The sequence below is a fragment of the Leiobunum rupestre genome, chromosome 5, assembly GCF_980474605.1.
Source record: "Leiobunum rupestre chromosome 5, qqLeiRupe1.1.hap1, whole genome shotgun sequence".
NCBI classification, from domain to species: Eukaryota; Metazoa; Arthropoda; class Arachnida; order Opiliones; family Sclerosomatidae; genus Leiobunum; species Leiobunum rupestre.
Window position 1 is genome coordinate 71,187,153 of NC_143388.1, and position 24,272 is coordinate 71,211,424.

A 24,272-nucleotide genomic window follows, 5' to 3' on the forward strand; every position below is an offset into this window, starting at 1 on the left:
GGTGTGTTATTCCAGTTAAGCGATACAGCTCTGCGTGATTTGAACCTGTAAGTGCGACTTTGTCACCACTACTAGGTAACTGTGTCTCATTTTCGTTTTCTCCGCACCTTTCATACAGAGAGGTTACTTCGTTGGACTCTCTACTATTTTAAAAAGAAAATTCACCTTTCTCGAGCCCTTACGTGTACTAGCAGTTAACCTCATTTATTTTCTCCGTTTTCTCCGCAGAGCTTTTTTATAGGTTAACCGATACTGCTCTTCGGGATTTGGAGCAGTAAGTGCGCCTTTGCGACCACTACAAAGTGACGGATTTACAGTTTTCTCCGGCACTTCTCTTTCAGAGAGGTTACCCGTAGACCTCTCTGCAATGTCGAACGGTTCTCTCTCGCCTTTACGGGCACTACTAGCTAACCATCTATTTATTCCACTATTGAGTAAACTCAAAATTTCTTGCCCCCCCATATAGAGGGTCACGAAATAAAAAGGGAGTTGGATAGAACCTTTAAAGGAGAGTTCAAGTGTCACAGATCGGACACCATTTTGAGAATACAAATACACTACTAATGGGAAACCACTTAAAGGGTGTTAAAGGTAAGTTAAAATAGGCCATTAAATGGGATAAAATACACCTTATTAGTGTGGTTTTTGACAATCCTTTAATTGCTGAATTAGTTATTAATTATCACCCTATACGATATTATTTAATACAATTTAAGTTATTATTTAACACCCTTTAGGTTATTATTTAGCACCCTTTAAGTTATTATTTAACACCCTTTAATTTATTATTTAACACCCTTTAAGAACTTATTAAAGACCCTTAAAGTTATAAAAGTACACCTATTGGTGTTCAAAAACCCCCTTAAAAATTTTCTTTCGAAATTTTAATAAATATGGAAACATTTTTTTTTACGTGATTAACATTAATCCTAGCCTCTGGCCCAATTTTGATGTACCATTTTAATCAAAAACCTCTTTTTTTCAAAAAACCTTAAGCAAGAATTTCTAATTTCAGAGACTATCTCAGGAACCGGATCTCAAATTGTATAATAAATTAATTTAAATTATTGGGTATGAAATAAACTGGTGAGCTATTTAATTGACTCTTCGTAGAAACACGTAATTCCCAAACCCAGCTAATCAAAGGCGGGTATTGAAAGCAGGAAGACCCTTTTCAAAGACGAATGGAAACCTGTTTTCACCGCGAATACTACAATCTTCGGCCGGTATTTCACAATAGCCAGAAATTATCCTTTCTTCTACCGCCTTTTTCCGTAGCCTTCAACTTTCAAGTTCGTTTATAACTCAAGTCATGTTGGGATCTTAACGCGTTAAAGTTTTCACCGATCACTTTGGAAAAGGCCGCATTTATTATAGTTTCATAAAACTATGAAGGTTGTAATATTTCAATTTTTCTTATGTTTTTTTCTACAACTGGGTGTCTCAAACAAAGTCAATCAGAGTAAGTAACATTTATTTTATTGACTTTCTATGATAATTAAAGCAGGAAATTATTTGATTTGATGGTGGTTTTGCCATCAATTTTTAATATGAAATTATTTTATTCCCATACATACGCGTTTTTAGTTCCATGTTAAGCTCTTTGATTATATCTGACTTTGCTGATCAATATTAAAGCAGGCTTCTATCCACCTAAGTAGACCATCATTTTAACTGTACGGATAACAAAGTAGATAAAACACGTTCCATTCCCTTTCTCTTATCTGATCAGATAAAATGTTTTAACGTGATCAGCTGCTTAATTATCAAGTTCCTGTCTGCTACAGCTTTAAGGAATAATATTGCATTGTCTTATTAGTTAATAATAAAAACTTTTAGACGCACGCTTTTTTTATTTCAGGCTAAAGTTACTTTTTAATAAACAATCCCTTACTTTAAATAAAGCTTACGTTTACTTTATAATCTTATATAAATTCAGGTAAAGAAAACGGTTGTTTATTTTATGTTTTATTGAAATTACTGTGTCCGAGCTTCAGATTTGGTTAATCTAATTTTGCTACCGTTTGAAAAAAAATCTAGATGTTATTGTATAAAAAAGAATTTAAATCGTTTTATATAAAATTATTAAAAAATAAAGTTTAATAAGAATATTTGATTAAACATTTAAATTATCAAGCAATATTCATAATTGAAGTTTACAATTAGTCTGAATAAAATATGAAACACCTAACGTCATCTCTCTAAATGTCTGTACCACCTTTTTGCACAGCTTAGGAGGGAAACACTGCTTCGATAGCATAAAATGAAAACTTAAAAGGCCAATAATATAATTGTTAGTAAAAGACCGGTCGTATATTATTATTACTGATTATTTATATCATTTAAACCACTTTATTTAGTGCAGGGCTTCTATACTTCTTGATTTCGCTTATATTGTGATCAAATAATGTGAAAAGTCTTCGAACGTTTCCTTTAAAAGATACCCTGATCTAATTTTGTCAGTTTTCTTTCAGATTCATACTTCGATAAACGATCTCGCAGATGGATTTTTCCTGATGACGATAAACCCTCAACAACCGACGTCGGTATTAACGCTTGCCATCAGGATGAGGGCCAATGTGTGCGTTTCTCATCTTGCCGAGCTCGCCCTTCAACACTGTCGGTTTGCGAGTATATCGATTCAGAACCAATAGTATGTTGTCCGCATGATGTCTTGGAAAAGCCCAAATTTCAGAAGCTTGTTGTTCCTGGTAAGAACAGTCTTTGATGATCTCAACTAATGCCATTATGAATAGCATAAAACAATAAAGCCTCTTAGTTTTTCCCTTTGCATTATTGATGTACTGGTGTGAGTTACTTCACTAGCATGAAGTCGTTTGCATGAGCTAATTTGAAATTAGTTGATCTTAAAAGTTTGTATTCTAAACAGGTTGCGGAGTGAAATTCGCTAAGAGTGTTGGTGGGCCGACTCTGTCTTTCATTCGTCGACGATCACTGTACGCAGTAGTCGGAGGAAGGGTGTCTTTGCCAAATTCTTGGCCATGGATGGTAAGATTACACGGATATTAGTTTTGGGGCTCGAGCTGACTTTGGAGAATGAGTATGTTGAGACAATCCTCGGGCATCACGCTCGAATTAATTCCCGTCACAAAAGTGGGAAGGAGAAACGTTACCGGCTTGCGCTTTAGTCGCAAGACGAGAGTGGCTTGGAACCAATGAGATACCGGATTGATTTGATTTTAATTTTAGAGGTAAATAAATTAATGTTAGAGCGTGAGGGAAATTTAGTGCGACCCTTACAAAAAATTATGGCTGTATATGGCTGCTGGTCTGAAATTTAGCTGCAGTTGGTCTGCAATGAACTGAAATGGAGTACAGTCTAATTACAGTCCAAAACGTTACCTGCAAAGTAGATGGAATTGTTTGGATTTACAGTTGAGATTTCAAAAACAATTGAGACTAGTAATCGAGCTACAATCACAGATTTTTGACTGCAATAACACAACGTCTGTAATGTGACTGTAATTAGGCTTCAAAAAAGTTTAAAATTGCTATGATGAATTCTGCAACTTGACTGTAAATAGCCTACAAATGAAGTCTTAGTATGAGCTTTAATATGACTCAAAGTTGGCTGCAAAATCAGTTCCTATATTATTAAAAGATTTTGATGGCTCACAAACGACTGTAATGAAGCTGCATTTGCAGATTATAAAACTGCGAGCATTAAATTAAATAATGTTATGTTGTATTTCTTAAAAATCACATTTGCAAACAATATTGAAAATAATGAACAAGTTTCATAAAAGCTTATTTTAAAATGAAATAATAATCAAATTGAAAAGAAATATTCAATAGTAAAAATTTACTTAACTGGAGAAGAACTAAAAATTTATTGTATTCAAAAGCTGCAATTCTACTACATTTTAACTGTCGTGGTGCTGAATTGCGACTGCAATTTGACTACAGAATGACTGTAATGGGACTGCATTTGCGTTGAAATGTTACTAATACAAGTCTGTTTCTTTACTTCATTTTTACTGTAAAGAGGCTGTTATTTATCTGTAACTGAACTTTCACAAAACTGTAATGAAGTTACATTTTGCTGCTGTAGTCTGTAAATCGCAGACTGCAAAGTGGCTGAAATTGATCACTTTTCAGCCAAATAACAATTCCCTTACACACTATTTACAGATTACAAAAGAATGGTTTTGGCAGTCTGTAATATGACTGTCCTGTAGCTAAATTGCAGCGATGAAATTTTTGAAACATAGTCATAAAAATGGATTCTTGGTATGTCCGGAGCTTACGTTATTAATAACGTAGGCACCGGACATACTAAAAGAATAATTAACCCATGTAGTGGTAGAAGCAATTACTAAATATTATTAGGGTTTCACTTCAAAGGGTGAGGACAATCTGGGGTACCAATATTGGGTTTCAGGCTCCTAGCCTGAAATTTTAATCGACTATTGAACGTCCTACTGTTTACTCTCTTTAATTTCAAAAGAACTTTTCATTTTGCAGGCAGCTCTTTTCAGGAAGACGAGTACGAATTACCGATACCATTGCGGAGCCTCAGTTATCAGTGAGCGTTATTTATTGACCGCTGCCCACTGTTTCGCTGGAGGAGGGCGATCCCGGTCAGTCTCATTTTATATATTACAATTTGGATAGTTCTTTTAAAGGAATCAGTTTAATTAATATTTTTTCTTCGATTAAATAAAGGCACGGTCACACGATAGTTATAACGTGTTATCAAACAAGTTGCGAAAATTCTTGTTGTTAGCTCGTTTTGCCGCGGTGGTTTGGAAGAAAGTAAGAAACGCGTAGTGGATACAGAATTATCTAAGTTCAATTTTTGTTATTCAACAGGGTACATGAAGAACAAAATGTGATTGGATTTTTAATGGTATTTAAAAACAATCTTAACGTTAGTTATTTCTAACACCATTTACACCTGGACTGCAATGAAAGTAGGCGTTGTTGTTAGGCTAGTGTCACCGCTACCCCAACGCCACCATCGTTATTTAGAGGCAACTATCGTCCACAAGGGAATTCGGGCTGAAAAAACGAGTTCACTTCGCGCTCCTTTCGTTCATAGCGTCGCCCTCCTCTCCCGACATTTTACTCGGTCGCCGTCGTGACCAATTTTCGCCCGTTATTTACGGCGTCAAGGCTTAAGTGGAAACCACATGGCAAAGTTTATTGAAATTCCACCTAAAACGTTTTGGGAACTTGTTGAAGGTATGTTTAATTATGAATTATTAATGCGACGAGCACACATAAAATCGTTTAAACTGGTTGTTCGAGTATCGACTCTCCAAATCTTTCTAACCTACCACAAGCCTTGACCTACTTATCACATTGGCACGTTCCAGTTTTACACTGGGAAACTTAATTAACTTAATATTGTCTTGAATATACCGCTTATCGTTTTTGCATGCACCATAAGAGCACCGAATAGCTGGCATTATTGTTGCCTAGGGCCCTAGGCTTAACCACTTAACGGCCGAGAAGTTGCAGACCACCGAAAATGTATTTAGACCCCCGCTAGAAATCAAGAGAAACCCCGAGTCCGAGAAAAACAGCGGAAGAGAGCGCGAACCGTTCGCCTCCTAAAGAAGAGAGATCAAAAAAGGGGGGATTGCTGCATGTTTGTGGATACCTTTCGCGGATTTTCTCCACTTGGTGGTGTTTGTAGCGGACACTCTAAAATCGGAGTTATAACGTTGGCATTGTAGTCCAGGTGTAAATGGTCTTAGGTTATTTAGAAGGCCACCGATTTCAAAGGTGTGAAAACAAATCAAATTTGTTTTTTTTAAGCGTTTGGGGAACATGTAACGTGACCTTTTAGATAATTAGTCATAATAATAATAATAATAATCAGCTAGGCTGATACCCAAGGCACCACCTTAGGCCCAAGTCATCTAGCGACTTATAATGCCTTTAAACAGGTGGCCGGGTTACAATGCGTAGGAGGGTGGTGGTGAGCCCTTCATGCCACGCGAGCCAACAGCTCCCTACACTAACTATTACCGTTAACCTCTACAAGTTTTTATGGGAAGGGAAAAACGAAGAACTCGGGGAAAACCCCTTTAACCAGTGGGGAGAGAACTTTCAAAACTCAACGCAGAAGGAGTAGTTCCGAGTTTTCACCCAGTGCCACAAACTGGGATCGAACCCGGCTCTTCTTGCTGCGAGGCGAAAGCGCTAACCTCTCCGCCACCCCATTATAGTTTTATATTGTACACCTGAATCGTTGAAATTATTTTTAAATACGATTTTACTAGACATCTACTGATTTCAGTAATCGTGTAGTGAAGATGCTTGTTGTAATCTCGGTTCGGCTGCACTGGTTTGAGAAGAACGCGAAGAAACTTCGGCCGGAAGTTTATTGATATTTTTGTGTCTAGCCAGGGTACACGAAGAATGAAAAGAGTGATTGAACGATACTACAACAATGACCAAAAGCCCATATAGAACCGCTATATAACGCTTTATCCAAAAATAGAAGCTTGCCATCCTGGCGAATGGCTAGCTGCATAAAAAGCTGAATCCATTACCGTTGAAAAAATATCCATTCCCATCCCTTTTCCGTAAAACAATTTGTATATTAACCTTTCTTATTCCATTGGGCATAAAGTTAAAAAATTTCTGCCCATTGCAATTTATTTTTGTAATTCCATTTCCCGATTAAATTTTTTGGTATACTTAATATGATTAACCCCTATTCCATGGTTGTAAATGGTAAAACCGTTTTCATACAAATGCCGTATTTTCTAATATTTCCGCAAAACATAATATCGTAATTGTAAATGTAAAGGTAGTATTCAGTGCCTTGAGAATTTGGTGTAATAATTGCGGCGTAAATTCAACAGGGTTTTCTTAAGGTTTGCACAGTGACTTGTGCAGCAGAATCCTCTTTGAATGGATAAACTAAATGATACGTTCCCGGTATAGGTGCACGCGTCCCAATTTTGCATTCTTTGGTAGAAATCGAGGCACCTACAAACATTTTATCCTAAAAAAACAGTGAGCAGCACTACTCGCGGTCAAAACATAAATTTGGTTGGAAAGTCCAACGTTATTCTTCTTTTAACTTAATGTCGTTTCAGAAATTACCAAGATTACAAAGTTCGTGTCGGAGCTCATGATCGTAACAACGGGACGATGCTTGCACTGTCCCTGATCATAATTCATGAAAGCTACGACAGGAGAATGCACTACTACGACATAGCCATTCTCAAAACAAACGATGATATTCTTTATTCAACTTCCACTCGTCCAGTCTGTTTGCCGCCTAAAGGTCTCACCCCGCCTGCAGAGGACAACGCCATTGTTACCGGATGGGGAGATACTTCCTTTGGTAAATATCTTTATCCAAAAATGAAAAGATGGTAACTAGTCCAGTTGTAGGCCATTAAGACACTAGTTCTTGTCAAAGATGGTCGGAAGTTTCGAGCGTTATTTTGAATTTCCATTATCTATACACCATCTGGCTAGATCTGCCCAAATGCCCAAATCCGAGGAACCTACTTAAAAACCAACCTTAAATCAGAAGTTTCAGAATCACCCAAAATTCTGGTAATTTCAAAGATAATAGAATCTCCAGACACCTCCAAAGGTTAGGATCTAACGAAAAGTTAAAGTTTGATTAGTTTTATACCAGTCGAAAAGTTCTCGCAGCTCGTCAGTCTACCGCAAGAAATTATCAAAAACACATTGTCTTTGAGCCACGATAAATGATATTGGATCTAATTAAATCTTTATCTTCAGTCCTAGAATTTGTGCATGAAATAATATTATTTTCGATGTGTAGAAGATAAGCCTACGGTGGTTGCCTCGCTTGCCTTTCTCTACGTCCATTTATGGGACTCCATCTAATACAATTTGCAACGTCTTGGGATAGTTCCTAACGCGTACATACGCCCGAATTACCGTCTCATTAAAAAGCACATCGAATGTAAATAGATGAATGACCTACTAGGAAACGACGTTGTTTAGTTTTTACATAAGCCTGAGTTGCCGATCCAATTACAAGCAAACCGACTGCAAATAGATATGTTACCGTCTCTTAAACAACGTTGGCCCGTTTTACCACGAACACTACTTCTGAACTCTATCAATTTAATCAATGATATTTTGCTTAAGGTAAACGATTTTTAGAAAATAATTGGTGTTCTATCAAAATAGAAAAACAAATCACACTAGCCGTATAATCGTCTGAGTGATGACGCTTGACAAGGGGTCTCGTACCCGAAAGCTCGCAATGTAAATAAAAGAAAATATGTTTTTATAAAACAATTATTCTTAATTTATTTTAAACACGCCATGAAGTATCCGTCGTCGTATATACTTTTCCAACAAATCACACTTATACCTGCTAGTCCATGCAGTCCTATTTACATAAATCACATTAAAGTTTAAATGAAATGAAATAGTAAACAAAACGCAATGCATATCTTTCGACTTATTTTTTAATTATTCAAATCGAAAATATAAGATTAATTAAATAATTCGTGTATTTAATATGTAAATGAGGCACGAACATGCATATCCAAATAATATTTATGATATAAATAAAGGAACTATAAAATAAAAAAAAATCGAATGTTATAATAAATTATAAAGTACCCATTATTCAAATCATTGTCAAAAAACTCAGTTCTCTTAAAAGTTTTAACTGTAGTTCAAATCAGAGTTATCACCCTCGTCTTCCTCGTTTTGTTTTTAATCACGATTATTTTACGAACTCTTAACTTCCTGTTCTTTTAACTCCAGTTTCTTTATGTAACCCCTTCTGTCTAAAGTGTGTTTTACCTAAGATTTAATAACTTCTTCAATATTAAATAGCTTCACGATATTATGGCAATGGGCGAAAAGCTTCTGCATTCAATAGATAAATCTTTCAGTTAGAGGTAAATTTAAAAAAAATTTAACCGAATTCCCACTTATAAATGTAATTTAGCTAGTCACTACATTATGAATCAAAGCTTGAACGTTATTGGTATATTTTATTGCTTTAAACTTGCTTCCCTGCTAGTCAAAACAAGGCCTACTTTCAATTCTATTCCAATCCTCAACTTATAAGTATATTATCTTAAATTACAATGAAATGTCAATGAAAAAGCTTACCTAAGAAGATTATCTTGATACTGTACAATTTATCTCTAATAGTTACGAAACGGGACCAAAGATGGCGCTCCGGTTGTTGTTTTAAAAATTTAGTCGTTTTAAAGTCAGCAAATGAACTATAATTTTCAGTCAGCTTTGATTCGGCATACTAACTCTAAAAGTCCTAAATGCGTTACTACCTATTTCGTCCCTGAAACGTTAATGACTTTTTAAATCGGCTTTTGGTCTTCGACTCCAGACCGACTTTTCAACTACAACCTGACTCCAAAACGACCGGCTGTGCTACAGGGGGGGGGGGGGGGGAGGGAAAGGGAAAGAGGAGATATTCGAATTTCGAATTTAAACCCCTTGTCTATGTTCAATCACCAAATCGTTATTTAACTCAATATAAAAACACAAATACACAAAATGCAGAAAATTATTATTGTCTTTCATTTATAGCGAGGGGAATCATTTTATCGCTGCGTTTCTCGTGATGGTTAGGCCACCATTTGGTCAGTTATTATCCGTATTTAAATTCTATCGGTGGGGATTTTAAACGTAACAATAATGCTTTCTTTGACCATAGATTCATTAACAAAATTATTTCTCACGATTTATATACCATAGCATCCTGTCCGGCATTTTAGCTTGGATGAGCGAGTACAAAACAAATTGTAATAAATACTACAATTAAGCGAGATAAACTTAATATTTAACGGAAAATGATTCTCAAATGATAACGGCGAGGGTAAATATGATTGTTAAAAAAGGTTGACCTAGCAGTAAAAACATACGAAGCGGAATGAGCTCTAAACCTCGAGGGGACCTATTTTAACATTTCCTCTTTCAATAGCTTGGGATTACACCTTTTACCAAAGAATTTCTCTCTACGCTTTACTGGCTATTTTTGTTTTACGATGACAGTTTGTCCCGTTTTAAATAAGGATTAAAATAAGGGTGTTCTTATGACGATGACGAACTTTTTACACGTTGGCGAGGGCGTAGGTACCGTGGAGTTTGGTCTGAAACGTCTAGTTAGACGAGGGAATCGGGCTATTTCATCAGGCTTTCTTATGTTGAGGTTAACGGTAATAGTTAGTGTAGGGAGCTGTTGACTCGCGTGGCATGTAGGGCTTGCTACCACCCTCCTACGCATTGTAACCCGGCCACCTGAATAAATGGCTTTAAAAGTCGCTTGATGACTTAGGCCTAAGGTGGTGCCTTGGGTATTAGCCTAGCTGATTATTATTGTTATTTTTATTATTATTATCTCGGAACTGCTACATGTAGGTAGTCAGTGACCAACAGGCGGCGTGAGGATGGAGAAGACGTTGCTTTTCCCCGATTCATGGGTGCTGTAACTAAGATTTTTTGATTGGAATGCTCTGGTTAGCGATGAGAATTTCGTTCGTGACATTGCGCGAGGGTTTCAGAGAGGGGTTTTTTCATTTAAGTTAAGTTAATAACAAATTCGAGCGCGACTTTATCGTGCACTCTATTATCGTCAGCTTTCATGGTTTCGACATGGCTTTTCTCACACTCGGACTGTCGGAAGCTTCTCGCCGCAAATAGAAAATCAGAATTCTGAAGTCTTGAGGTTTCTCGTACGGGTTTGTTCCCGGGATTGTTGGGCGGAGTTGAAAACCAAAACCAATTCGTGATTACACTTTTTACAGGGCTCATTGGTTACTTTTGAACTTATGTCTTGTAATGCTACTGATGACGTGGTTTGATCCGGGAAAATTCTCTCGTGGTTGGCTCTACGTGGTTGTGGGGGTTGAGAGGGTTTCAGGGCTACTTGTAGTGTTGTTTCCTAACGGAAACGTCTGGGTGCACCCTTGACCCTGCAGGATGCAGGATTACCTTGTGGTAGGTCTGAAGCCCGCGAATATAAAAATGGTTTCATAGGATCGCTGTGAGCTGAGGGATTTTAGCTGGTCTTGTTAATTAAGTTAACGTTAATGGCCAATACTATGTAACAAGTGGGAAGGCTTTAGTTTTTATACCTTAGAATTCTAGGACTTTTGTTATATTGAATTTTAGGAATACCCAAAAATAACTATCAGTAAATAGCTAAACTAGTTCCGTAAATACGCACAACAAAATGGTCAAGACCAGTTCGTTTTTACTCCTCGAGTGCTTGTTAACTATTGGTCAAGAGTGCGGGAGAATAAGCAACAACAAAAGTAAATAACACCAAAATGTAAGTATGTGGGGGAAGGTGAACCTGAAGGGTTTCAAATTATCAGATTCAATGAGAGCCCCTACAAACAAATTATAAGATTACCCTTAAACATTTTGGGAGCCGCCACTGATGGTGGAGAGGTTATCAACACTTTGCATTCCTGCTATAATATATTATTTTTTTTAGGTGGTAAAGACAGTAAAGAGTTAAAAGAAGCTCGGCTGAAAATATTCTCCAATCCAGAATGTAACGAATCTTACAGGACTCTTAAGTCAAGCGCGACCTTACCAAACGGAATTACTGGAAACATGATTTGCGCCGGTGACCGAAGCGCAGCGAAGGACGCTTGTCAGGTAAGGAAGCAAAAGAACAACAATGACTTTGAAACGTGTTTCGTAGAACCTTAACTCGGGCTAACGCGAACAGTTAATTTTACCGAAATTTAGTATAGTAGTGTAATTATAGCAACGACTTAATTTCTATCTTCGCCTAATTTGTCTAAATAACGAAAATTGGTCTTAAACAAAACCAAACTATAAATAAATGGCTAAGATTTCAAGTTTTAATACATTATAAATGCAAAATACTTTTTGAGGCGATGAAATGATTGTTTTTAAAATCCCTATTTAGAAACTGATCCTTGTAGATTCCTTGTACAGCCCAAAATGCGTATCATTAGCGTTACACTTTCCACAACCCTTTACGAATAATGTCCAGTCTATATAGAATGTGACAATATGTGATTATTGTGCAACGTAAGTTAAAAATATTTCAAACCTTTAAAATAATTTTAAATCAAAGAGTTTACTTAATGTATCAGCTCATTTATTAAGAGTTAGTAGTAACGCTTTGCAAGACCTTATAGTTTTTATTAGCTTCGTCCGAAGAAACTGTTGTAATAAATAAGTAAATTATTGAATGGAAGATATTATGCTCAAGCACGGTGATTCACTCTTACCTCTACCTCTCTTTGAGATACGGTAATATCAAGAATGTATTTATTTAAACTTGGGGATAATGACAAAAAATCCACCCGTCGCATCATAAGGCGCATCCCAAAGGGTGCTAGAACTACGGCCTCCACGGTACTTTCGACGGTTTTAAACAGAGTATGCCGCGAAAACTCACCGGAATCTTGGAAGGCCTTTTCTGCTTTTCCGCCGGTTGTTTTCAAGTTCCCGTCAGTGGCGTAGCGTGGGTCATTGTCGCCCGGGGCGGAATCACAATTCCAAGGACGATAGGAAGAGAGGCGAAGTAGAAGGGATGAACGCGCCAAAATCATCCTTGTAAAAAAGGGCAATTTTTCCGCCCTCCTAATGGTGGCGCCTGGGGCGGTCCGCCCCTCCGCTCCCCCCTCGCTACGCCACTGGTTCCCGTAAAGTCCGACGCGAAACCAGTGTCTCTTGCCGCCTCGGTTAAAGCCAATATAAAATCTTTTGATGGGAGTTCGGCCATCCCTTCCGTGCCGCTAAGCCGAAACTTTCTCGTAAGCAGGGCACCAAGAAGAACGACATCGGCAAAATCGTTGAAGCTAATTTGGCAGATGGGGATGTCAGTGGTGCAGTTCGGGTCGTGTCCTCTGAGGACTCCTTCGCTCCCAACGACTCATCCACTCTAGACATCCTTATTAGCAAGCACCCCTCCGGCTCGGGCCATCAGGATTTATCATACGAACCCGACGATATTTCATTTGTCCAACCTCACGACGTGACGGATTCTCAAGTTCGTTCTGCGATTATGGCTTTCCCGAAAGCCTCGGCGGCTGGTTTGGACTGCTTAAGTCCTCAGCACTTCCAGGATTTGATTGGGCCCGGCACCGGTCCGGTTGGCGATTGTCTGCTAAAATCTCTCAGCCGCACTTGCAACCTTATGCTCTCGGGAAGCGTCCCATCCGAGATCTGTCCGGTTCTATATGGGGCTTCTCTTTGCGCCCTCAAGAAAAAGGATGGCGGGATCCGTCCCATAGCTGTTGGTTGCACCCTCCGTCGGCTTGTCGCGAAATTGGGCTATTCTCATATCATGCCTACTCTGGGCCCTCTCCTACGTCTGAAGCAGTTAGGTTTCGGTATTCGCAGTGGCGCTGAGGCAGCGGTCCACGCCGCTATTCGTTTCGTAAACCATAAGCATGGCAACGCTAAGGTCTTAGTCAAGGTGGATTTTCGTAACGCGTTCAACATGGTTCGTCGGGTTCGCCTACTAGAAACCGTTTACAACGAACTCCCAGACCTTTATTTGTATCTGCGTCAATGCTATCAGGCTCCCTCCCATCTTGCCTTTGGGGAGGCGCTGATTTCCTCCGAAAGGGGCGTTCAACTGGGTGACTCCCTGGCTCCAGCGCTTTTTTTGCCTAATCGTCGACCGCGTCGCCTCTCGTAGGACATCAGAGTTCAACGTCTGGTACTTGGATGACTCCTCTCTAGGCGGCAACCCCGACGCGGTCCTCGCTGATCTTCGTGTACTTCAAGAATTGAGCACAGAAATCGGCCTCGAGCTGAATCCGTCGAAATGCGAACTGTTGATACATTATCCAGGTGATTTAGACGAAGCCCACTACAAATCCATGTTTGCACCAGTTGTTCCGGGAATTGCAGTTATCAGTCGCGACAAATATGTACTCCTAGGCGCTCCTCTCACGGATGAAGCTATCTTCGACTGACTGGCTACTTAAACGAGAGCTTTGACAACTATGGTCACTAACCTCGAACACGTTTCCGCCCATCACGGATTTTTCTTGTTAAAGAATTCCTTGGCGATCCCAAAACTTCTATATCTACTCCGGAGCTCCCTGGTTTGGAGGGACGACGTTGGCCTTAACCATTTTGACAATACTCAACGCCTTGCGCTCCAGGAAGTCACCAACACTCTTCTAGAATTGGGCGGTGCCCCGTGGGTGCATTTCTCGCTCCCCGTTTCCAAGGGCGGACTCGGATTCCGACACGCTTCGGACCTAGCCCTTCCTCTCCTCTTTTTAGAGTGTCTCCGATCTAGTGCGCGACATACTCCCTGTGGATATCTCCGTTTCCGAAGATTCAGTATTTCGCGACGCCCTTCTCCAATGGGAGATTCGCGCTTATTCTCGTTTACCGTCTCCCGACCTTTGGCGTCACCAGCGTACTTGGGAAACCCCTTTCGTGGATAAATCGGTCGCTTTCTTATCTGAACTCGCTTCCGGCGACAGGGAACAGGTCCGGCTTCTCTCCGTGAGCACGAAGGAATCCGGGTGTTGGCTGAACGCTTTACCGTCCCCCTCGCTTGGTACGCTGTTGGATGACGACTCTTTTCGGATAGCTGTTGGTCTCAGGTTGGGTGCCCCGATCTGTGTTCCACATTCATGTTCGTGTGGCAGCCACGTCGATTAATTTGGCTCTCACGGGTTAAGTTGTAAAAAGAGCTCCGGCCGTCTTTCTCGCCATGCCACTGTAAACGACATTCTGAAACGCGCTCTTGTTTCAGCCGGGGTCCCATGCCAACTGGAGCCAGTGGGCCTGTCGCGCGATGATGGTAAACGGTCCGACGGTTTAACTCAGGTTCCGTGGTCTGGAGACAAATCGTTAATTTGGGATTTTACCTTACCGACCCTCTCGCCCCGTCTTACTTGGCTTCTTCTTCTTCGGCCCCTTTCTGGGCTGCAACCAGGGCTGAAATAAAGAAGAAAAACAAGTATTCCGGCCTCGAGCATCGCTACATTTTTAAGCCCGTTGTCGTGGAAACTCTCGGTGCGTTTGTCCGCGACGGCCTAACCCTGGTACATTCCATCGGTCGCCGGCTTCGCTTAGCAAGTGGCGAGATCCGTTCCGTCGGGTACCTCAAGCAACGGATTGGTATCGCCATCCAACGCGGAAACGCGGCTTCGGTGCTGAACACGTTCCCTCCCGGGGCCTCCCTCGAGGACTTTCTATCATCTCTTTAAATTTCTTGTAATTACTTCACTATTTGTTCAATAAAATATCCGTGTTCTTTTATGACAATGTTAAGACTATCCTTGAACATCATTGGATAGTTTTCCCCGAGGGAAAACGACACCGGCACGAGCTTCACGCGTCAGTTTTAAGGAAATATTAAGATATCGGATTAATTTGATAGAGCGTGAGAGGGATTGGACGCAACGCTAAATTTGGTCTCCCTAATAATAATTGAATAATTCTTGGTTATACAAAAATGTATCTTTTTCAGGGCGATTCCGGTGGTCCGCTAGTGTATTATACCGATGGACATTGGACTCTGATTGGTATTGTATCATTTGGCCACGGATGCGCGCAAGCTGGGTTTCCAGGTGTGTACACCAAAGTGTCGTCCTTCTTGGATTGGATTGCGTCGAAAACGCAAAACATCGACGGTTCCGCTAGAATGGTCTAATTCGTTACTCTCATTCCAAGTAAATCATATTTTTCAAGTTTACTATAGGTATTTACCACGTACACTCGGATCAAAAAATCTTGACGCCTGACTATTTGGAAATGGAATTTACGGTAATTTATTTTGTTTAAGAGCTAGAAACGTGATCTCCGGTTTCATTGAAAGAGTTGGATGACCCCTACCATTTACAACATATTTTCACTTTGAGTAAGATCTATTGTTTGACCTACTATCACCTAAAAATTAGAAAACTAAAAATGTTTGAAAACTTAAGTGCTCGAATTTCATGTTCCTAAGGGTCAATTTGAATAGGAAAAGTGTCTGAAAATAGTCAAAAAGGTTACAGCCATGCAAAGATTTTACGGAAATTGGCTTGAAATTAATATCAAACTGACTAACACCAGCACATTGTTTAGGTAAGGGGTTAAAAGTGCGACCAAGTAGCTAATCATACTTGACACATAAATGTTAGAAACCATAAACATCAGGAACTGATTAATTTACTATAACCCTTTAAAATTATTTCATAAATCCAATATCGTGGCCTAAAATCTAAATTCATGTACAGTGTAACTATAACTCAAATTTAAAAAAGATACGTGAGTTTTCCTTTTTGTCGCACAAAATAGGAATAATATTTATGGTTTATCTTTAAGGGGTTTATCTCTCTATTTTTTACCTTTATAGTTTCATTTATTATTTTATTTATACGTTATAGTAAATTAATCCGTCCCAGACGTTAAGGCTTAACATTGATATAACAAGTTGGCAAGCCAAAATATACCTCTCCTCGGAAGAGTTTTTAATTTCAGTGAAGCATAACTGTATCCGTGGTTCTGCGGTAGAACGCTCACCTGTCGTGCAAGAGGGCTCGGGTTCTGACGTGTCGACGTCTTTATCTTTTCATTTTTTTTATCAATGTATAAAGTTCGTTTTTATTCCCCAAATGAATGGTATATAAAGAAAAGTACAGCAACCCTAAAGCACTTCTGGCGATGTAATCTAAATGCATAGTTCCTCCTTTTTTGTAAATAAATATGTTTTAATCGTAACTTTCGCATAGTATTAATTTTCTCTACAACTTCGAACTGCATGATACAACAATAGCGACGGGATACGGGATGAACCAATAGATTAGATTTTGCTGTTCCTGCTGACGACTGCTACAACTGCTAGTTCTTACTGAAGATTTCTACAATTAACAACATCTTCAGCACTACTCAAGTAATCATGCCTTCTACCGGAACATTTCAACAGTTTGATGGATCTAGTGAAACATGGACCTTATATGCAGAGAGAATGGAGCTGTATCTGAAAGCGAACAAAATTACTGATGAAAACTTAAAAGTTGCGACATTACTGACATTACTTGGACCGAAGACATACGCCTGCCTGAGAAGCTTGGTAAGCCCTGCGAAACCTGCAGATAAACAGTACGACGATTTAGTCACCATACTCAACAATCACTTTGATCCTGCACCATCTGAAATCACCGAACGCATCAATTTCGGTAACCAGAAGCGAGCTAACGGCGAATCAGTTGCGACGTTTATTGCAGAATTACGTCGGCTAGCCAGATTCTGCAACTTCGGGACTAATCTCGATACGATGCTCCGAGACCGATTAGTAGCTGGAATCGAAAACGAAGATATACAGGGACGATTTCTTCTAGTACCAGCAGCAGATTTAACGCTACAGAAAGCCATAGAAATTGCCATAAGTATGGAGTCCACTGCTAAAAACCTTTCAATTCTGAAAGACAAGCCAACTACAGCTGAACCAGAACAGATCAATGCACTTTCCTCCAAAGCTACTGGACGACGTGGTAATAAATTCCAAAGTAGAAATTCTAAACCCGTTTATCGTTCTAGAAATCAGTGCTACAGATGTGGAAAGCCTGACCACCGAGCCGACAAATGTGAGCACATGAATACCCATTGTTCCTACTGCCAAAAGAAGGGTCATTTGGCTCGCGTATGCTTATCTGCGGAACGAGACAAGAGAAATAAGAATGACAACAATTTCGAAAAACCAAAGTACCACAAACTACACTCCTTAGAACAAGCGTCAAACCAGTCCGGAAGCTCGACTCACCAGGATAGTAAGAAGAATGACTCTAATGAATACTCATTATTTCAACTTACCACACTAGACCCAACGCCGAAACCATACCTATACGAGTTTCAAATCAATGGCGAGAAAGTTACCATGGAGCACGATTCCGGAGCTGCCTACACAGTAATGTCCGTCGAGACATATCAGAAGCTTGGAGAGAAAACCAATTTACCAGATTTGCTACCAGCGCCCACGACACTTCGATCTTATACGGGATTTCTTGTTGAAATCAAAGGATATGCCATAGTCAATTCTACTTACCAGAACGTAAGCAAGTCTCTTCCCCTTTTAATTGTCTCTCATCCTGGTTCAAGCTTGTGTGGCCGAAACTGGATCGAAGCCTTCAACCTAGCTCCACGACAAAATCGTATACACTGGACCACTTCCGACTCTACCGATGTCCGTATTAATGAAATACTAACGAGGCACAGTAAACTGTTTTCACCTGGTTTGGGAAAAATCAAGGGAGTTCAAGTTCACCTGCATAGACAAGGCGACGTCAAACCTCGCTTTTACAAACCGAACTCTGTACCGTTTGCGTATCGAGAAAAAGTTAATAGCGAATTAGACCGACTTCAATCCGATGGAATCATAGAATCAGTTGCAACGTCAGAATGGGCTGCACCGATTGTCGTCGCGCTCAAGCCAAACAACACAGTCAGAATATGCGGAAGTTTCAATCTTACGGCCAACATAGCTACATCTACCGAGCAATATCCTCTGCCAAAAATCAACGAACTCTTTTCTAACCTAAACGGCGGTCAACGTTTCACGAAACTTGATCTCAAGGATGCCTACAATCAAATAGAGCTTGATGAAGAGTCAAGAAATCTAGTGGTAATAAATACTCAAAAGGGACTTTTCAGATATACCAGATTTCCGTTCGGAGTCTCATCAGCTGCTGCTGTATTCCAAAGACACATGGAACAAATTCTTGCCGGTATTGAAAGAATAGCAATTTTTCAAGACGACTTGCTTTTGACTGGTAGAAGTGATGAAGAACATATCAGGACCTTAGAGAAAGTTCTCTTTCGTCTGGAAAATTCTGGAGCAAAGTTGCGAAAAGAAAAGTGTGAGTTCATGGTCGAGTCAGTCGAGTACCTGGGACACGTACTTGATGCTCAAGGTCTACACCCATCGCAGAAACACCTGAAGCCTATTACTGAAGCGCCGATTCCGAAGAACCTTCCTGAACTTCGCTCATTTCTGGGACTTGTAACGTACTACGCTAAATTTGTCCCAAATATGTCTACATTATTGGCACCGCTCTACAAACTTACACGCAAGGGTGAAGAATGGATATGGGACTCTAGTGCTGCAGATTCCTTCCGTCGAGCCAAGGGAGTTTTAACTTCGCATTCTGTTCTAGTGCACTACGATCCAACTAAGCAAATTACTCTTGCTTGTGACGCCTCACCCAGTGGAGTTGGAGCTGTTCTTTCACACGTTGAACCTGATGGCCATGACAGACCTATTGCCTTTACCTCACGAACTCTAAGCAAAGCCGAGCAGAACTATAGCCAAATTGAAAAAGAGGCTCTCGCTCTAATCTTTGGGGTTACCAAATTCCGTGAGTACATTCTTGGAAGAAAATTTACATTACTTACAGACCACAGTCCACTTGCTACTCTACTGAATCCTGCAAAACAAATACCTACCACAACTGCTGCGAGAATTCAAAGATGGGCAATCACATTGGCTGCCTATGACTACGTTATAAAATATCGACCTGGTTCCAAGAACGGAAACGCAGACGCTATGAGTCGACTACCATTACCGACACCAGATATCATTCCACCGCAACCATCTGAATATATTATGCTACTTGACGCCTTGCGCCAGTATCCAATCTCATTCAAAGACATTGAACAAGCTACTCTATCCGATAACACTCTATCTCAAGTTCTGAAGTTCATCGAAGACGGTTGGCCACGGAAATCTCCGACTGATGACATGAAAGCCTTTTTCAGTCGTCGAACAGAATTGACTTCAGACTCTCATATTATTATTCGGAATAATCGAATTTTTATTCCGAAGCAGTTTCGATCTACTATCTTAAACGAGTTGCACGTTGGACACTTTGGCATGACCAAGACAAAACGACTAGCCAGAACTACAGTCTGGTGGCCAAACCTCGACGCTGACATCGAGAAATTAGTTTATTGTTGCCATGAGTGTCAGCAACGAGCAGCGATGCCTCCGCAAACAACTACTCATTGGCCTAAAACTTACTTTCCTATGGAGCGAGTACATGTTGATTATCTAGGACCTATTGGCACCAACATGATCCTGGTATTTCAAGACACGTATTCTAACTGGTTAGAAGCTATTGCAGTCAAATCATGTTCATCGCAAGTTACCATTGACGTTCTCCGAGACATATTTTCACGTAACGGACTACCTTCTTGCCTCGTAACTGATAACGGTACGAACTTTACCAGTAACGAATTTGTCACTTTCACGAATCGAAATGGCATCAAACATTTGACAATAGCACCCTACCATCCGCCATCAAATGGACACGCGGAAAAAGCTGTCTCAACCATCAAGAAAGGACTTGCAAAAATTAAAGAAGGTACTATAAAATCACGCCTAGCTAAAATATTGTTTTCTCACAGACGTCTGCCAAACGAGGAAGGATATACACCCGCCTCGCTGTTTCTCAATAGAGAACTCCGTAGCCGATTCGACTGTTTACGGCCTCCACTGAAAAGTAACGAGCGAGAAAAACAAGAAAACATCAACAGTTCCTTTAAACAAGGTGATACCGTCTGGACTCGAAACTACGGTAAAGGTCCAAAATGGTACGAAGGTACAATCTTAGCGCCGATTGGAAATGCAATGCTCTCGATTCAAACACCTGCCGGAAACCTGAGACGACATGTCAATCAGACAAGACTTCGTTCAATTCCTTGTTCAACGACGGCGAGTAACAACTCTGGTCAGACAGTCGTGAATACCAGCGTTCAAGTTTCAAATCAGCCACAACCAGACAACCCACCTGATCCAGTACCCAGAGCAACGCATCAGCCTCCACTTCCAAATTCTAGCCATCACCGCGCCGTAGCAGACATAAAGACCGCCTCGGTTCCACAAACACCTAGACGGTCATCCAGACAACAAAGGAAACCGGAAAGACTTCAGTATGACTAAAATTTTCTTGGGGAGGAAATGTGACGTGTCGACGTCTTTATCTTTTCATTTTTTTTATCAATGTATAAAGTTCGTTTTTATTCCCCAAATGAATGGTATATAAAGAAAAGTACAGCAACCCTAAAGCACTTCTGGCGATGTAATCTAAATGCATAGTTCCTCCTTTTTGTAAATAAATATGTTTTAATCGTAACTTTCGCATAGTATTAATTTTCTCTACAACTTCGAACTGCACGATACAACAGGTTCGAATCCCAGCCGATTAATAAATTATACTACACCCAATGACAAAAAGAGGGCGCTTTTGGAAAAACCTTTTCCCTAAATCTAAGAAACTGGGTACGCAGTGATTACCCTTTGCCCCGCGTTCGCAGGCCTGACAGACAGACAGACACGGTGGTTGTATAACCCCTCCTCGGGTACAAAGTCCCCTTGGAGAGGTAAAAAGTTAGATTTGTTATTTTGCCTCACTTTTAACACCTTAGCTTAAAATGTGCTAGCGTTACTCATTTTTAAACTAGTTTCAAACCAATTTCCGTAAAATCTTTGCACGAATGTAGCTTTTTAAAAAAAATTTCAGACACTTTTGCAAAATTTTTAAATCAACGTTAAGGAATATGAAAATCGAGCACTTATATTTTTCAACATATTTCGTTTTCGCGTTTTTAGGCAATAATAGGTCAAACAATAGATCTTACCAAAAGTGAAAATATGTTGATGGTAGGCCTCTTCCAACTCCATCAATGAAACTGGAGTTCACGTTCCTAGCTCTTATTCAAAATAAATTACTTAAACTTTCGTTTCAAAATTATCACGTGTCAAGACTTTTCGAACAGAGTACGTGTATATACGTTTGGTATTTACCACACTTTTGGTCGTAAGAATAGTTGGCACTCACTGAACCACTGTCATTTTCTGTGGACCTTTAATAACAAAATAAATTTATAAATAATTTCATCATGGCATTGCATCAGGATTGATAGTATTAAAAGAATGCATGGTTTACAAAACGTTTGTTGAAGACTGTTTTTTTTTAATTATTTGCTTAAGAAACACAAAAGTATTTTGTATATTTTATTGTTAGAACTAAAATACTTTCTTTGAATTAGGATATCAATTTAATTCAATTTTATACAATTATTTAACTTTTATATAAAAATAAACCGTGACCATGGTAACGGGAACAATTTCACACGACAACTAATATTTAAAAGAAACGTGGAATTACCTAATTTACCCTGTTACAGTTTGTCGCGACTAACTTGCTAAGAATAACTCGACCTCATATTAAAACTCAATCAACAATTTAATCAACTAAAACTTAAATTAAAAGGAGAACATGATGAGTACGGAAAGAGAACTGACCCCGATTACAAAACTTCTTGCTTATATACTACTAAATTTGTTCTTTTTTGACAATTTATTACTTATGCTTATCCAAAAAAGTTCTTTATCGCTTTTCTACGGTTTAACTTTATTTTTTTTTATAAAAATTTAAGTTCAGTCTGCAACACAGCTATAGCAAATTCTATGGGCGATTTTTGGCAATTTGAACAAGCGAAATTGATATACCTGTTAACTTTGTTTACCCTTTACTAAACAAATAAATCCAAGCTCACCAAGCTAGAACTGATAGGAAAGCTATCCCAGTGTTACAACATTCATTCACTTTAAGCGACGTTATTTTCTCAAAATTTAAAAAATTACATTAATTTATCTTTTTTCGATTTTCAATGTAGGGTTAACTGGAACGTGTGTCAATGAAACGACCTTTCCGAAATTCAAGCCTTCACTCGGAGCCAAAAATTTGAAGTGTTGTATTAATGTCACTAATGAAATAAACTGCTGCATAACTGCTAATTTTTCAGCTGGGCACATTCTTTGTCCTAGCGGGAAAGTTTCGTTACCTTACTTAATAACTTATTTCAATCAACAATCCAGTTGTTTGAATTGTCACAACTAACATAACCTTAAATATGACAATTGTATATTTGACTTACTACATCACTTCTTCACCGATTTACACGCCCGGAATGTAATCTCCTTCACACCCTTTTTAACATTTAAAACCAAGGCTTTCAATATGAAAACTATTCCTTAAGGCTCGTTTTCATGAGAGTGATTTGCGAGAGATATGTTTAAGAGTCGCGCTAAAAATGTTTTGGCATTTTCATGGTAGCAGAGCAAGGGTGATTTGCACAAAATCGCTTTCTTCTAACCAGACTATACTTTATCGCTCCTCGCTCAGCGGTTTTTACGTGACCTTTGCCACGTCGCTAGTAACGTGTTTGGTTTCAGCTTATGAGAATGTACTTGCATTTCAAAATATTGCGCAACTCAACCGGGTTGAATAGGCGATCCTCCCGAGAGATTGCCATTGTTTGTTTGGGTCTTAAGCAGTTTACCAAGATAGAAAGTGTAATTAAGAAACCCACAAAAGCCTTATTAAAAAAGATATATGAAAAGAGAAGAAAGCGAAAGCGAAACGGATTGGAAAACAAAGAAACGTTGATCGAGCTGATTAAAAAAAATCATCGTTCAATTTGGGAGAAACGGACTGAAGAATATAGAAACAGAGACTTGAAACAACGCGCATGTGCGAAACAAACAGTTAATTAAATAGACCGAAAATATGTTGGTCGTTGGGAGCATGGGCCAAATAATGATAAATCCAGGACATGACTCAATGCGAAAAACCCGACTAACAGCGCTAACACCCGACCACTATTGCCCCCCTATTGGGAAAAACGCGTGATCGCGGACCTACGTCATTTGGGGGGCAAATTTTTTAGGGAGAGTTTTCAAAAATAATACACGTGGTCGTACGTAGTCTAGATTATCTTTGGTCGTAGTAAATATCCGGGAATATTTATTCACAGTTATCGTATATAGTGGTTATTAAAGTAAGTACTTATTTTTATACGTACTAAGTTAATAATTAGTATAATATATATAATTATATAATATTAAACATATACTTTCCTAGAATCGTTAAATTAATCTAAAAATGAGGGACCAATATGGCAGGATTTTTGGATAACAACCGCCACTTATTTCCGAATTCCAACTTAGTCAACACTAGATGGCGTTCGGGAAACCGGAAATTTCTACTTGATTTTGCTCCCAATTTTTTTTTCCCTACTAAAATGGCCGCCTGTTACTTTTGGTGGACGACCGTTTTAGTACGTGTGAAGTTATCAGAGTCATGTCCTGGATTTATCACTATTTGGTCCATGTTGGGAGTAATAAATAAGTTATAATTCAGATTATGAAAATTATTAGTGGACGAATTAAAGAAAATATGGAAAAACTGAATGTCTAATTTAGAGGCCATTTAGAAAATGTCACAATAACAAAAAGTGGACAGGAGTTTGATAAAGAATCT

The 24,272-nt window shown here is 39.2% G+C and overlaps 2 protein-coding genes across 2 annotated transcripts in view; one reads left to right on the top strand and one right to left on the bottom strand.

Annotated features, from left to right (window-relative positions):
• The first annotated feature begins 1,389 nt into the window (after positions 1–1,389).
• On the top strand, positions 1,390–22,754 carry LOC149945800 (trypsin-1-like). The gene is made up of 8 exons (XM_090176706.1): positions 1,390–1,462; positions 2,475–2,711; positions 2,891–3,009; positions 4,486–4,601; positions 7,077–7,327; positions 11,450–11,616; positions 15,437–15,638; positions 22,627–22,754. Exons 1-7 carry the CDS (start codon positions 1,390–1,392, stop codon positions 15,617–15,619), a joined length of 1,146 nt encoding a protein of 381 aa, XP_090032832.1. The 3' UTR covers positions 15,620–15,638; positions 22,627–22,754.
• The window catches only part of LOC149945801 (cytochrome P450 2J3-like), a 28,923-nt gene continuing 27,051 nt past the window's right edge, over positions 22,401–24,272 (bottom strand). The window contains exon 9 of the mRNA XM_090174644.1: positions 22,401–22,773. Coding sequence (XP_090030770.1) covers positions 22,601–22,773 — 173 coding nt within the window. The 3' untranslated portion in view covers positions 22,401–22,600. The remainder of the gene's footprint in view (positions 22,774–24,272) is intronic.

Bases quoted from the DNA above. Each gene is read 5' to 3' on its own strand.
- LOC149945800 (XM_090176706.1), top strand. From the start codon at position 1,390: ATGAAGGTTGTAATATTTCAATTTTTCTTATGTTTTTTTCTACAACTG. The intron at 2,712-2,890 runs GTAAGAACAGTC...TATTCTAAACAG, and splicing joins TCAGAAGCTTGTTGTTCCTG to GTTGCGGAGTGAAATTCGCT. The intron at 4,602-7,076 runs GTCAGTCTCATT...ATGTCGTTTCAG, and splicing joins GCTGGAGGAGGGCGATCCCG to AAATTACCAAGATTACAAAG.